The 15,838-nt window shown below is 52.3% G+C and overlaps 1 protein-coding gene across 1 annotated transcript; it reads right to left on the bottom strand.

Annotated features, from left to right (window-relative positions):
- Window positions 1–62: 62 nt before the first annotated feature.
- CSUI_004973 (suppressor of forked protein) lies at window positions 63–15,404 on the bottom strand. Its single transcript, XM_068065154.1, has 14 exons — window positions 13,586–15,404; window positions 12,744–12,900; window positions 11,657–11,742; window positions 11,074–11,199; window positions 10,531–10,692; window positions 9,922–10,071; window positions 9,502–9,579; window positions 8,628–8,814; window positions 8,204–8,251; window positions 3,879–7,187; window positions 2,980–3,275; window positions 2,088–2,651; window positions 1,509–1,777; window positions 63–1,283 (listed from the first exon to the last, which is right to left on the bottom strand). Exons 1-10 carry the CDS (start codon window positions 14,132–14,134, stop codon window positions 6,613–6,615), a joined length of 2,118 nt encoding a protein of 705 aa, XP_067922867.1. The 5' UTR covers window positions 14,135–15,404; the 3' UTR covers window positions 63–1,283; window positions 1,509–1,777; window positions 2,088–2,651; window positions 2,980–3,275; window positions 3,879–6,612.
- Window positions 15,405–15,838: the final 434 nt, after the last annotated feature.

Here is a 15,838-nt window from a genome sequence, read left to right as displayed (position 1 = left end):
ACCGTTCTCTGGCGCTAGAGTTAAACACGATGAATATCTTGGACAGTGATTCTACGAGACGTATCGAGGAATAGGGACGCGTGGTCCTTCCCGCGTTTTCTGACCCTCGAATGCTTAGGCCTTTTTCTGGATCGCACCCTCTGCTCGTGTTTTTACTGACTTCCTGAGAAACTCACCACTCCTCCAGTCTTCCTCCATCTAACAATCACTCCTGACAAATTCCTTCCGGCCACATATAGCCACTTCGAGACACATGAGTCGCTTTCGCACTGCGGTATCACCCGTACAAAACACAGTCTTAATAAGCTGTCGCAAATGTCGACACGCACATTTCCGCTCTTTCCGTTTGAGTGACGTTTCCACCGTCAGGTAACGGAGTGGATTGCACAAGTATTTGAGAGGATTTCCTAAGGGGCATGCGCAGCGCAGCGAAAGGACACCTAGTACTTAGGATGCCTTGGCGATGCGTCAAAAGAAAGACAGAGACTACACAGCGCTTTCCTAGCCCCGCTCTCTGTCCCAGTCTACTCTCTTCGTCGACCGCCGCGACCAGCTCCCGTGAACAGTCCGCCAAAGAACCCTGGACCGGGCCACATCGAGGGAACGCCCGGAGGTGCAAGGGCCGCTCCAGGCATGGGGCCGGGCAAAGGATGCATCTGTGCCGGGTGCACATGGGCGTAGGCAGCGCCCGCGGGCATGCCGGGGGGGCCCAGAGCAACGTGAGCCGGACCTGCCGGAATGCCCCAGCCCGGCGGAGCGCCCGGGACGCCCGTGACATACATATGAGGCGCTGCTAAAGGCATTGCATGTTCCACATCGGGCGCAGCACCTGGCAGTACCGCTCCTGGCGGCAAGTATTCATGTCCGGGCAAGAGATAGGGATGGGGGTAGGCAGCTCTTGCATGGGCCGGAGGCGCTGATGCTGCCGGCGGAACTCCCGGAGCGCGTCCTCCCCAAGAATGAAGACCTCCAGCTGAAAACGAACGCGACTGAAGGTGCGGGTGCGTTGCAGGGTGCAAGGGGTAGGCGCCTTCGGGCACAGCCGCCACATCGGCATCATAGTCACCATCAACAGGAGTTCTTGCTTCGTCGTCTCCGCTGGAGATGTCAGACAAGTTGGCGTTTGGCATGCCTGCTGCGGAAGACCGACGCATTCTCCGGTCTCTCCCGGAAGCTTCCATGCTTCTCCTACCTTGGGAAGGAACGTAGCTCCGCGAACGAGAAGCCGAACGACGATCAAGATTCGACGAAGGGGATGGGCCTCGGCGCGTGTCGTGTAAATCCTACGCATACGGAAGAGATGACACGTTGTGAGAGCCCTGTAAAAACTTCGACAAATGTATTGCCCGAACTGGATACTGCAGAGCCGCAAACCTAACGACTGCGTGACAAAAACATTCTCCTCTGCCCTGCGTGACCATTACTTGTGACAACGGACTGATAACGTGTTCAACTACATCGGTTGAACAATGGGCATTCTTACAGACCGGCAGGCAGAGGCAGCTTACATTAGCGGTAGTTGTTGAGACACCAGCCGCGCCTCCACTGCTTACGCCCTTTTCTCCTCCGCCAACTTTTTTCTGGGTGTGACTCGCAGGTGTCTGCTGTTGTTGCTGCTGCTGATAGAGTTGCATCGCTCTAAAGCATTGCAGCTGCGACTGACGCAGTGCAACAAGCTCCTTCACCGGCAAAGGCTCTCGATCCTGCTCAGGTAGGTCCGGCAACTCAAGGCCGGCCACAGTGGTCATCGTGTAGTCGACCAAATCGCCATCGACAACTGCACACAGCATACAGAGCGCTCTCAACAGTCACCTGCATGAGGGCGTCCGAACACAGCCAATCTCTTGACGGGCGCACCCACGGCAGGATCGTCACCCGCCGCTACACCTTTTTTCTGTGTTTTCATCATCTTGTGATTCTTGATGTGCACACCACAACATAGTAGACAAACACGCATGGATCATACAGTGCACGACTGGGTGTTCACCGTGGTCTGCATGTGGACTAGCTCCCTATGTGGTTGTAGCCGCACCATTGGTACACTACCCGTGCAACAAAACAGCTGGTGACACCTCCTTTGTCCGTACATTTCCTCATGTCGCTCTTGGGAAGAAGGGCAATGAGGTCGCAGAGGCTTTTCGGAGGAATGATAGGCTCCCCCGCCTCTCCTTCCTTCTCCCTGTCTGCTGCTTTCCGCTTCCTGTCGAGTTCCAGTTGCAGACTCGGGAGTGGATACACAGCCGAGACATCAGCGCAAACAGCAGAGGCCGTTTCCTCAGTTTTGACGCTCCGCTGATGCGCTCCTTGCCGCTGACCTCCACCTCCCGCTTGTGTCTTTCTATGTGCTTTACTAGGCTTTCTATTTCCCTCTCCTTTCCGATTTTCTGAACCACTTTTCCGCAAGCTGCCACCACGGGTGGTCTCGACATCAACGTAAAAGTCGTCGTCGTCTCTCTCCAGATCATCTGCGTCTGCATCTTCACCAGACAATACATTATCTTCTGCTTCTGTGTGTTCTCTAGAATCGACCTTGTCCTCTTCGGTGGAACGCGACATTAAAAACGTCTCTCGCTGCCCAGCACGTAAACGAGACGAGTGCGGTACAAGGTGACCAAAGAGCCGGTATGACTCGGCGATGTCCTTGAGGCAGTCTGCAGAAAAGGCGAGCCTCCACAAGACAGACACAGTGAAGCTATAGCTACAAGAATGCGACTTTCTGCGGTACACCGAAGGCCACTAATCGAGACGGCAGCAAAAAGTCACAGCGAGCGGAGTAGTTGCGGAGCACCCTTCTTTCTAGTATTGGTAACTAACCAGCGCTCCTGCACGTCTGACGTCCGACTGAGCTCTCGCCACGGAGAAAGACAGAAACAAGAAGTGTAGCGTCGGCTCTTGACAGGTTTTTGCCGCCCTTGTTTGACGCGCGCCGGTTTTAAATCAAATGCGCGCCGTTAGTACCATCAAAAACCAGCTACTTACCGCCTCCCATAAACTGCCTGCGACGCACAGCTACTCGCGCCCGGGCAACATCGTCAGGATCCATGGGAGTGCCTGAGTCGCCTGCACTGTCCTTCCCCCGATTGTCTCCTCGAACTCCGGGAGAGTTACAAAGTATGGCAATTTCCGCTTCAGCCTGACTCGTCCGATCGGATCCCGGTACATCGCCCGCAGAAGCCGCGTGCTGTCCCTCTAGATTCGCTAGCAGGCTCGGCGCATCCAGAAGCATCTGGGCTCGCTGCTGCGCTCGAAGATCGATGACAGTTTGAAGAGTTGACCTGCAATGCATTACATCCCAACAATGTCCCCTTACAGAATACAGCGTACGTTGGCACGTATATTTGCACATATGCACAAATTCCGTGGTGCGGAGAGAGAGCTTTGAAAGCACGGTCACAAGGGGGGCCATCAAGTAGTCGTCTACTGCCAGTATCTGGACGCCGTTCAACTGGAAACACATTACTCACACAATGCACACATTCTTAGGCATTCTGAGTAGTCCCATGCAGTACGTTCTGAATATGCTAATAGACACAGTTGCTTGCTTTACGCCAAACCGATCCAGCGCAGGAAGAGACACGGACAATGAGCTCCGTGCCTTAAAGTCAACGATAACTACATGAGCAACTGACGGAAGCGTCAACGGAGACTTTAGCTACTCCAGGGTGACGCAGACATCCTCGCGATTCTCCGACCGCGATACACGGAGAGTGCGTGGAACGGGGCGGTGCTTCTCGCGACTAACCCTTTCAGTACTCAAGAATTGCTATCACTCCAACATTGTAGAAGCACACAGCATGCCATAAGAGCAGTCCGATCTATCCAAACCCACCCGGCTCTGTTCGAGAACGCGTAGGCGCCCTCGTGGAATTCAAACTTACATGTCGCCGTAACGCATCTCCAGGCGAATCCACTTGAGCCAAAGCATGCGGTGGCCAACCCCCGCCTCCCTTTGGAGAGCACAGACGGAGATGCGAAGCAACTCTCTTGCACCTACACAAGAAGGTGTCACAGACAGGACAGTCGGCTGCAGCCGTAAGGTCTTTCTGACGCGCTTGTAACGCAAAGGCGACGCAGTATGGAGACACGTTGATACGACGTATGGGATAATACCCTCTAAAAATAGTACAGAACTGTAAGTATTGTCACCTACGTAAACACGACATGACACTACGGGTCGAACCTAACTGTATCCGAGTTCGCCTACTGAAGTTCACTCTGATTGTGCCGCGTCAGCGGGGGGTTGCAGTTTCCGTGAGCCACTAAGCACGGCTACCAAGCAAGTCAAGGGATGTCCCTTTAGACACTCATCTTTCTTGTAAGCTGCCGAATCGACACAGTGATCATCATTACAACAAAGCCTACGCGTCAAGTGTTCACTCATACCGATACTGGCCTCCCTGCATCTCGCTGCAGGCGATACGTAGGCGGTCCCCTTTTCACAAGAACGAAGTAGCTGTAAGGTGTCCAGAGATATTCATCGACGCTGACTCATACACATCTCGACGAAATCTGAGATAAGGCAGATTACGATAGCCTCTAAGGAAGAATGAAAAAAAAACTGCGTCACACTCGTATGTCGGCCACAGAAGATGCCTGAAGCAATACGAGACGCCGCCATACCATCGAGCCGCCCTAGACTGACAAGGAAGTCAACATAAGCCACTAGAAACTGTGGCTGCAGTCTGTAACGCTGGTAGGCCAGACGTAGAGCCCGGAGAGCATTGGCTTCTGAACGATAAATGCGCCACTCAGACTGTGCATAAGCCAGAAAGACCTCCCAAGGACAACCACGTAGTTTAGCCATTTCGTAGAAGCTCACACGCCACGTTGATTCTCCCTAAAAAGACGCACACAACGCACTGCACCTCGCCCTTTTCGCATATATTGCTGGTACGGACACATACATACATGAAAAGACGTCGTCTCTTTATTAGCAGTGGGTACACACCCGACAGAGATCAGCTCTAGAAGGCAACACCACGGAGGAACCGTATCAGTCACGCTCTTTCTCGTTCACAGTAGTCACGTAGGGACGGGAATGTAAACGAAGGCACAGCTGAGACTGCAATGAAGACTGGGGAGCCCCCCCTAGAAGACCACAAGTGACGCCGATGTTTGCACACTTGTAGACAGACCGATCTCAGACGTGATACACGTGCAGCAGTCTATCGGCGCGCTTCCGTCTTCTTCAACACTCCAATACACGTACGTGAGCATATCCCCGCCGGACGCAGGCATCCGAATCTCATACGAAGGGACACCCACGGAAAACCAGCCTCCAACTAAATCCATGGCAATCTGAGGCTCCAGTTGTACATTACTGCATACACGCTGTGTCCCTACACAGACTTGGGCGGCGGCAACTCAAGGACCCACGGCCTCTCCTCCGCCAGCCATATTGAAGAAAGGCCAGGCGCCTTCAAAACAACTAGAGATACAGGTGACACCGGTATTCAACCTCCCTCGCACCGGCTTCTTAGCAGCAGTGCCCGCATGCTGTTGTCGAGCGAACAACGCTTCACGAACCCTGTTCTGGTGTAGAGGGACGTTAACCCCGTTTCACACGGTTCGGCCAGAGATAAAATCGACTCGAGTATCGGATATGCAGCCAGTTCCGGCCTGGTGTTTCGTTCTGACTCGGCACGCCCGGAGTAAAACTCCGCGTACGCGTGGTTACGTGAGTCCCGTACTGTCGACTTGTTTGTTTGTGACACGCGGTAGTACAGTCCCGCGAAATACACGAATGCCGTGGACATCCACGAGCTGGGACCGAACCGCCTACCCCCTAACGGGAGCAGCTAGCCAGTCTGTTTAACACTCAGGGCAACGTTTCCCCGGGGACGGAAGGCGATGTGAAGCGTGACGGCCGTAGCTCCCAAACTAAGCGGGCTCATTGGCAAAAAGGCCAGGCACAAACCCCCCGCCTGAACCTACTGCCGTCGCCTCGTCAACTGTGGAACTCAAAGTACAGGGTTACTGTCTCTAAACAGACAGCACGGACAGCTCTGAAGTCTACCCTCCTAGGCGAAACAGGTCTAACTACTTTGGCCATTCTTGTCGCTGTACGAGTCTCCCCCAGCTCTTGCAACAGATGAATCCCTAGCAAAAATCTAACCGCCAGTGCCAAGATGGCCCAGCTAAGATCCGTCCCTCTGGAGTTGAGTATTCCATTCATCCGCACTGCAACGGGCGGATGCGTGCTCATCGTGCCAGATACAGTCTTGCTTTGCTGCGCAAGAACCTAGCCTGACAGCTGATACACGCAAGCATCCAAAGGTTTGAAGCACAGCTCTGAGTTGTCCCGCTACCCGCGCGTCGGACAACTCCTGAATGTAGAAGAATGGCCTTCACAGTGCCTGACCGCATCCGCCCGCGAACGCCTTGAGCGCGGCGCAATGCTGGCGTGCAAGCGCGAGTAAGCCACATTCTAGGTGCGCATGTGCTTGCGAGCCAACCCTCGTGACCACCCATGGGCATACTCCGGCCAGCCTGTCGGTTCCACATCTGACTAGCTAAACCGAAGAAGGCTTCCTCTATCGTGCACTGTTGCTGCCCCAGTGCGCATGTCATACTGCTGCGCCGAAAGGCTGTGGGTGCAATGGCGGATTGGCGTCATCCTAAAGAGAGCTTCACAACGGAGATGAGCCGCCAGAGATGAGCGTTGTCTGTGCGCGTGCTGTCCCTATCTCGTATGCCCGCAGCGACGACGCAACTCTTCACCTCCCCTATCATCCTCCTGCCCCCGAAGGCCAGCTGCCGGGGGTTGCGAACTCCACCAGCCGCGGCCGAAAGGTCTTCTATACTATTCGAAGGCTGTCGGGTGCTTATCGCTCCACCACGTGTCGACAGCAGAAGGAGCAGCGGCCGAAAAGAACTGAGCAGATCACACTGGAGACCAAACACACACCCCGGGAGCGGAACCCTCTCAGGGTCCCCATATGAAGGAAACGACTGAAAGACTACCAGAACTTCTCCCCTCTTAGCCGGACGCACATGAGTCCTACGGACGAAGTCAAGATATCGAATGAGCATGACGGGCGACGCGACTGAGCCATCGGAGCAGTCTGCTGAAGCAACCGACGAGCGTAGCTGTGTCTGCAAAGCCAGAGCTGAGCGATATACAGCACCGGCTGCCTTGACCATACGCCGTTCTTCCAGCACATCCGCCAGAACCAGCTGTAGAAGCTCTGGAGGGAAAAAAAGGGCACGAAGAAAGCAGGTGCGTGACTTGACCACTCACAACGTGCAAAAAAGATCCCGCAGCGACTAACGAAAGAAGGAAAATACGGGCCCGTACGTGCGCCTGCAAACCAGTACGATGGCTATTCCACACACGTGTGCATACAGCTACACTCGTAGTGAACTTGAAACCTTCCTCAACTCATCGCTCAGCCGAGAGAGTAACGGCAACTGTGACAGGGATGGCGACTGACATTAAACAACCAGACACCATAACTGGAAATGACTATTGTTGGTCCACTATCAAGCACCCGCCCCATCATGGCAGGCCACGGACTCAGTGACGCTGTAGCATGGATAGCGAGGAAAGAGAGCCACACCACGACAGAAGCCAGACCAGTTACGCACGATCACAACAATGCAGCATCGCACCTGCCGCCTCTTGAGCACAGATTCAATATACACGGCAGAGACTAGCCTTTCTCTCCCTGCGCACTTCAGGCGAAAAGACATGACACCCGTGCCAAGCGATGAGAACAACTCGCCAGGAACCGGCAGTTGTACGTACACTTTGAGGCCTCAGACAGTGTGGGCGCAAGCAGGGGAGTACGTAGCACCCTAGATGTTGGGCTCAAATATGGCGTACGCGTTCGCGAACCACCCCGGCAGACCTTCGCTCACTCGTCGTCTCCAAGCACCACAAACGGATGCATCCCTTGGCACGTACGTACACATTGGCGGATGCAGGAACACGAACTACAGACGTACACATACACATTCCAGCGAGCTCGGAGCGTCGAATGCAGCATTTCCACCGAGCAGGCTCCGTGCGCACCACGCAACTGTAAGCGCTCTCACACTCTAGCAGAGGTCTTTAGCCTGCTGCGGAATCTGAGATCACACTCGTCTCAATGATGTACACAGAAGTGGCGGGAAGATGCGCCGACGAGACGACAAGGCGTGTCACTACAGCACAAAGCGAGAGTTGAAAGTGAGACGAGCAACCAGCCAAGGACATACTCACCGTCCTCTGGAAGAAATCGCTCAATAGCCTTCCGCAACACATCCACCGCTGAATGCACAGACAAACGGACAGAGATACACGCGCGTAAACACCCCAAGCAGAGAGCTACAGGCTGTCATGGACAGAAGACCGAGCCCCACATGAAGACCATTCTTATTCCGCGCTGAGGTCACAGTCTTCATACCTTACGAGTCCTGTCCAACGCCGCAAAAATCTATCTGAAGCCAACAAGAGCTGTTACCACCCCCGCGCGAAGGAAGAGGAGGCGCAGGAAGAGAGACGGACTAGGTTTATCTGCGTGACTACCACCTAAAGTCACAAAAACGTATGTCAGAAAAGTGACTGGGGCTTCAGTAATTCCATCGGTATAGGTTATAAGAGGAAGAAAGCACGCGGTACTACTGGTTTACTTTCCAGTTCATACCTTTGTGAAGATGATTGTGAGCTAGGAGCAGCTGGAAGAGATCCAGCCAAATATCCGAGACAAAAGCACAGCTTAGAAGGCACCACTGGTAGAGATGCGTGAGACGACGTAGCAACGGAGTCGCTTGGAGGCGAAGAGGATTGGACTTCTCGAACCGTAGTAGAGCTTGCCACGCTTCGATTTGTGCCTAGCAGGGCACAGAGCAGAAAGAAAGACGACTGCCAAAGGATATAGATTCTCCATACAACAACACAGAGAGACAAACAGAACATACAAGTCAAGCAGCACACGAGGGCAAGAGAAGAAGGGACATCACATGAGGGTGGTGCTTGGGAGCTATCGCTGAAAAATCCATGCCTTACTCCAATCACCCAGCTACACATACGGCTATACACAAACAGGCATTGATACTCCCGTTCAAAATGAAAACGTATAAAGGCAAGACAGTTTGAAGAGATCCGTAAATCCGAAGGCTGCCTGAAGAGTGTGGAAAGAGCATGCTGTCTCCAATTCTTCCCCAGTATAACCCGAGGGACGCAGGTGCGCAATCCAAACTCTTACAGCGAAACAACTGTTGTACAGCACCCCTATCACTAACACCATGATTCCTAACACACTCCCGCTACATGGAAAATGTGAACTCCAACGTACTGCCCGATTCGCATCTGTCACTCGTCATGCCAGGGGTTTAGCGCCAGTCACCTACACGGGGTCTACGCGAAGTCCCAGTGTGCTATTTCCCTCCCCGCCCACCGTCACACCGAAGAGGCCGCGTTACTTTCAGTTTGAAGTCAAACTTTGCAATCCTTCCGGACGTCATACTTGCACTGGCAGAGCTACACATCCTGATCTAGACATCAGATCCACCTCATACCTGGTCAGTCTTCGTCGTCTGCGCGATCGGCACAGCCAGCATGAAGGGATCGATGTTTTTCCCCATGCGCTGAATTTCCTGAAAGGGATGCACGCAGAAGAAAGGTACAGGGTGTTGGTTGCCGAGCTGTGATGACGAACGATTTTACCCACCTCTCCCCTGCACGAATGCCTGCAGACCCCACATCTAACAAGTCCATTGCTGCTGTACCGGAATGCTCTCCGACACACGTAATAGTGAACCTCGACACCACGCTTCTTAAGCCAATCAAGTGTCGCACAAAACGAGGAAAAGCATACGTCCGCACTCCCCACCCACCAGGTGGGAATAAGGTAAGGAGGAAACAAGATAGAAGTAGAACGAAGCGGCAGTTGACCTGTGTTGGCCTTTCATCGGCTTCATATTGATCTTAGCCCTTACAACATAGGCTTCCTTTGAAGCGTTGTAATGAAATTGTGCTTCACCAGTAAGCTTGGCAATGAGCTGAGAATTCCCGGAAATCAACGACCTCTCGAAGGCGCAGTATGCTGCCCATACACCATCAAGTCCCTCAATGGCGGTCGACAGACACTGCAAGGAAAAGCACAAGGACAAACGGCTCCTTCAAAAGGAGAACGGGGCACGAGTACCTCGAAAACGCCTTCAAAGAACGCTTGGCATCACCTCCCCTTCCCTGGCATCGTACATCTCCCAGGGTATGCGTCTTCGTCTCCACAAGAATAGGGATCGCTCCCCCACGCGAATTCCTTCCACGTCCCCCGCCCCCTCCGCTACTGTGTGCCATAAACAAGGCTCCTGCGATCCAACGAGCAACATCCTATCATAGAGGCAGATGTGCTGCTGGAATCGTAAGAGATAATTCTAGGAAGCTGACACGAGGCCTCTTTCTCCGAAAAACAAGAATCCAAAGACCAACGCCGAACAGAAGACCCCTCAGAGGTGGCAGTGGCGGTGACTGTCATGGTCACCACGCAAACATCGTTGATGGGGGAAGGCGGAAGGACATGCAAGTTCTCCTAACTTTGTTACCTGCTGAAATGCAGACCTAAGGACATTGACGTCCGTAAGTTTCTCAGCGATTGGACCTGACGTTGCACTGAGAGGACGACAGAAACTCCTTTGCTCGATCTCTGTAGCGAGAAGCGGAGTTGATGACAGTCCATTTGTACTGCTGAAACCACCGGTCATGCCCTGAAAGAAAGAAGACAAACAAGGGGGTTCACAATGCATCAGAGTCAGCCTTTTCAAAGCATGAAACGAGTCAACACGGGGGTGTCGGTTGACAAGAAATGACAGGAAACGAGAGAGCTCTCCTACAGCTATGTATTCTTCCAAACTGCTGTCCATGCTGCCTCATGAAAGATGGAGGCTCACAGCAGCGCCGGAAAACCCAGGCAGTTCTGTTTTACTCGTGTAGAGGACTATGTGCCCCTGGGCAGCGCAGGCATGTTGAAACGCGGACAGCACACGACAACGGAGAGAGGCGCTAAGAGAGAGAGAGAAAAAATGCCCCGAGATTCTGAATATAGAGATAATTCCAATGAACACAATGGGTGGTTCTACTGTACGTACCGGGATACTGGGAGCAGAAAGAAGACCTTGAGTATGGCCCTTCAATAAAAGAAGTGTATTGTGTACGCGGACATATATAGCCAGAAGTTCCATCCATACAGGGGCAGATCGATAGTCGAAGCCAACCTGAAAAGGAGGAAGACAGAGATGAACAAACGAAGCAAAAAGCATCGTGTTTACCTCTCGTAGGGGAGAAAATTGGTGCACGTCCTTTAGTATGCCCCGACTTCTCACCAGCTACAACTGATGCGCGCGGAACCAGTTACTAGATGCTGCTACTACAGCAACCTGTCTAGAAAGTCTTTGATCTGTAGAGGCAGTCTCTCCAGGTACGCATGAGAAAGAGAACAGCCTCTCAATGGGGAGTGAGTACAGAAACACCCCATCAATACGTCCCCCGCTCTCCTACTTCCATTCACGACGTCTTCCCCCTTCATTACCCGTCACGCCCCAGCTCATCCACTTAGGAAGTCCGTCACGCTACATACGTAGAAATATATGAGTCACCAAGTAAGCTGATATTACAGTTACCGGTGCCCCACTCTTCCTTCCCTAGCTGGCGCGTCTTGTTTTTTTTGCTTACCCTGTCTACAGCCCGACGTAAGGTTAGGAGAAAGTCGTGAAGACTACCAACAACGTACAGGAATCTCAGGTAGGACAGCCATAGGTCTGGAAAGGAAGTGAGCACATACATGCGACCCCAAAGTATTCATCAAGATATGCCCTCCATGTCTATATAGTGTTTTGTCTCGGGTTCAGACGTGTCAAAAAACCAGGCTCTCTTCGCTTCATTTCCGGAGAATACCTTCAGCACTTTGACTGGGGCTAGATCAGAAGTGAACTAAAAAAACCTCCTCCCTGGGAGTAGGTCACGTTGGAAAGACGTATGGTCACTCAGCTGCACCAGAATGAGTCTTCTCCGAAGCATGAAAGAAGTCAACACGGGGAGTCTCAGTTGACAAAAGACGACAGGAAACGAGAAAAGGTAAACAAAGCAATCAAGCCTGGCCTCCACTCTTAGAACAGACGACCCTAAACTATCCACCATGAGGGACATCGCGGATATACCTGTATGCCAAACAGAGTTCTCGCGAAGAAGAAATACTGTCTTTGTCAGAAGCTCAAATACAGGAGCACTAATCACAATCGGTTTTCCTCTCGCTCTCTTCCCCTCCGGACCACACCAGTCGCCCCATGAGTGAGTGAGAGGTTAAGAGGTGCGAGCATGACAAACTGACAGTTGTAGGATGTATGGAAACTCTTCAGTGCCGCAGCCCTTGCAAAGGAGACCAGAAGGGATTGTATATAGAGGTATATGGCTCTATTGATCACTTTTAGCTGCCATATAGATATAGACTAACGCCACATGACAGTCGAGTGCGCTCTCCCGACATGTGCCTACAAATTGTTAAGCAGAGTGAACTGACTGGTCGGTCGGCCATTGTTCGACTTTGTTACGCCGTAGGCGGGCCCCGGAAGGTATGTACAGTCTAGAAAGAAGATATCTTTCACTAAAGGAAACACGCCGTTGAAAGGCGCTTTTTGACAGATAGCTAGGCTACTTATCCCCCCCTACATAAACCAAAATACTGTGAAGGGAACACACATACAGCAACGCGAGAGCATATCCATTCTTATAGACAGGCAGGTGTTTGGAGAGAGTGACAGACCAAGATGCGGACAGGCCTGAGTACAGCGCTTGTAGACCGCGTGCGCCTTCTGAATGCTGCGCGTGCGATAGAGAAACTCCGCGTATCTCTTCCAGTATGCCGCGCTTGTCGGGAAGTATTCCAATACTCGTTCATACACTTCGCTACTCTCGTTGATCTGCAACAAAGAGACAAAACGAAACAGGAACAAAAGAGGAAAGCAAACTTCCTCCATCCTGGTACTAGGCATCAGTAAGACGTGATGACAGACAGACTGCTTTGCAGAAAAAGACTCGGACGGAGAGCAGACTTCAGCGGTGCAACAAGGCAGGTAGAGGCCAGAGAAAAGAGAAGAAACTCCCGAGATTTGGCACAGACACAGCGCAGTCCAATGAAAAAAACACAGAGGAATCTAAGGAAACTTCTGGGCGCTTTCCGCTCTCACCCACTTCTGCCCCTGTAGGCCTCTTTTCCTCGTCACCTCTGATCTTCGGTCCATAGCTTTCAGACAGCGAAGAGCGCATGAGAGACGGAGGTACCCATCAGGACAAGATGTGAAATGTCAGCCCCGGCCTAAGCGTCTGCAGTAGACAGTTCCTGTCTCCCGTATGCCCCTCCCTGTGTTGCCAATTTTCTTGACTCCAACCAGGTAAGAGGGATTTGGCTGCAAATACCAGACTTTTTCCGTTAGAAAAACAAAGGCCTCTCCTTGGCTCACAAGCTGCTTATCCTCCACACTTCTCCTGCGACGTCAGGATTCCTAGCTGCGCTAAAGAAACGGGCCATATTTGGAACAAGAATTTGCGTGTCAGGACACTCCGCTCTCAGGAATGAAGGACGAACTCTGTTGCTTCTGAGCTTACTTCTAGCAACTCGTTCCACAGCTCAGAGCTGAAGGGGTTCGCCTGGATCTTCGTTTCGATTTCAGCAATTCTCGCATTCTTTAGATCGTCTACTTGTTCACCGTTTTCACCTCGGTTGCTCCGTGGGCTCTCATTCCCACCGTCCTCATCGTCTTTCGTCTTCCTTTTTTGCTCTGTTACATGGTTGACTTGATCTCCTCCCCCCACTGTCAACACACTGTCTCCACCGCTCCCTCCTCCGGCAAGTCCTTTCACATTCTTACCAGGCTCTTCTTTGCCTTTCCGAGAAGACAGCACGGGGGGAGATGCAAAGACACCATCAATCTTAATGAAGAATAGACGAATCGAAGAGGCTCTTTCTCCGTCACTGCTTCCCCTCTTTGACGGGACACTTTTGGCTGGCCCTGAAGGGCGCGATGCTGCTGACGCTGAAGGGGGAGAGCTCATACGACGTCCCCCACATACCCCTGAGGAATCGGGTACGCCAATATCAGAAGACGATAAAACTACACCACCACTGCCGCCACCTGGCGCACCGGAAACCATCATCTCTACCTTTTTCTGTTCTTTGTCTTAGCGGCTAAAGCGAAAGACCAAGCAGCACTTGTATCACCAAACATACCCGACCTGCGCTCTAGGACAGGTATTCCGTTCGACGGCTCCTCAGCAAAAGCAAGTGGAACGTCGAAAGGACGAAAGGGAAAGATGGGCAGTACGCCCTTTCACAGAAAAGGAAAAGACGTGGTGTGTACGCAAGCCAAAGACGGGGAAAACCCGTCTGTTTGTTGGCGGAGGCAAAATGACGAGACGCACAAAAGCTTCTGATGCAAGAAAAAAAAGTCCCAGTACAGAGAGACTCTTCTATCCACCGGTGTTCCTCACCTTCTGTCGGAGTGGGGGTGGAACGGAAAGGCTGAAGACCGAAGGAAAGATGGAGACGTAACTCAGCGGAGACCGAGGACACACGGCAAGGGAAAAACAGAATGGACGAAGGGAAAGATATTAGCCGGAAAGGATAAGAACAAGGAAACAAACAGTGTAGAGATAAAGGTGATTCTGTAGAATGTGGTGATGGAGCACAGTTCTCCAGTGGAACCCGGTACGGCGAAAACTGCGGACTGTAGCACAGAGTGATTTCTCCCCGTCACCCATTCAAGACGGGAGAGAAAAGAGACAAGACCCCGTTAGCTGACGAGAAGCACTTCCGCCACGAAGAACACGAAACCTGCATGATGAGGAAAGAAGCCTACGGCAGAAAAAGCGGTCTCTAAACGTTACCACGGTCGACGAAACAACCGTTGCATGCCCTTGGGTACGTAGGTATGTGCAGAGTCATTGTAGTCCAGATGGTAGGTACAAGACAAGAACCGCAAGCGAACAAAAAAGGGAGATACAATTGGACAGGCCCCAGCTTCGGCTCTTGAACAACTCCTCGAATAGGAACTGATCAGCGTACTTGGCTTCACAAAAGAATGCGCCGGGCAAACTCCCGCGTGAGGGATGGGAGCTTAACTGGTAGCCTGTGCCCGATCTCCTTAGTCGCTAGATCGGGTGAGAGAACGAAAATTCGAACAGAACTCTAGCTGGTAGAAGCCAAATCTTAGAGGACAAGCGTAGGAGCAACAGTAGGAGTCGTACTAGGTGGTCCGACTGCCGCCGTAGTGTACAGACACCGCCGCACAGTAGCAAGCAGTTGTCCTACTGGACGGAGTATTATCCAGCCTCCCTTGACCATTCATTACTCACTTGGCCCTCTTTTCGGCTGGTTGTTAAGTAGGCGTGCGTAGCCAGAGCAAAAAAGAAGCTAGGAAAAAGCGACTGAACGTGAACTGAGAATTACATGTAAGATGCGGCATTAACGCAACTGGCGACGACTTCTACTTTCAAAGCGCAACTTTCTTTGTACCTTTTCATTCAGTTGGCTCTTCTTTATTGGCTACACATTCCACGTGCTGTCGCATCGCCGACTTCCGTTCGACTACTTGCCCGCCAGCTGCTGCTGCTTCGGAGCCGCCCTCGCTCCTGTAAACTGACTAAACAGCTGAAGCGGCTTGGGTTTCTGAAAAGAAGCAGGGACTTTCTTGCCGAAAGAGCGTGACAGAAGCTACATCTATACCACAACATGGGCGCGCCGATTCTGAGATGAGAGGTTTTGTTCTTTCACTTTTCCGTTTTCCGGGTCACGACGGGCTAACCCCCTTTGTTCCTTGCCGACCTTCAACTTCCCGCTTCTTTTCGCCTGCAAATCTTCTC

The sequence above is a fragment of the Cystoisospora suis genome (assembly GCF_002600585.1).
Source record: "Cystoisospora suis strain Wien I chromosome Unknown contig_2388, whole genome shotgun sequence".
NCBI classification, from domain to species: domain Eukaryota; phylum Apicomplexa; class Conoidasida; order Eucoccidiorida; family Sarcocystidae; genus Cystoisospora; species Cystoisospora suis.
Note: the sequence above shows the minus strand (reverse complement) of the source record. Positions and strands in the feature narration are given on the sequence as shown.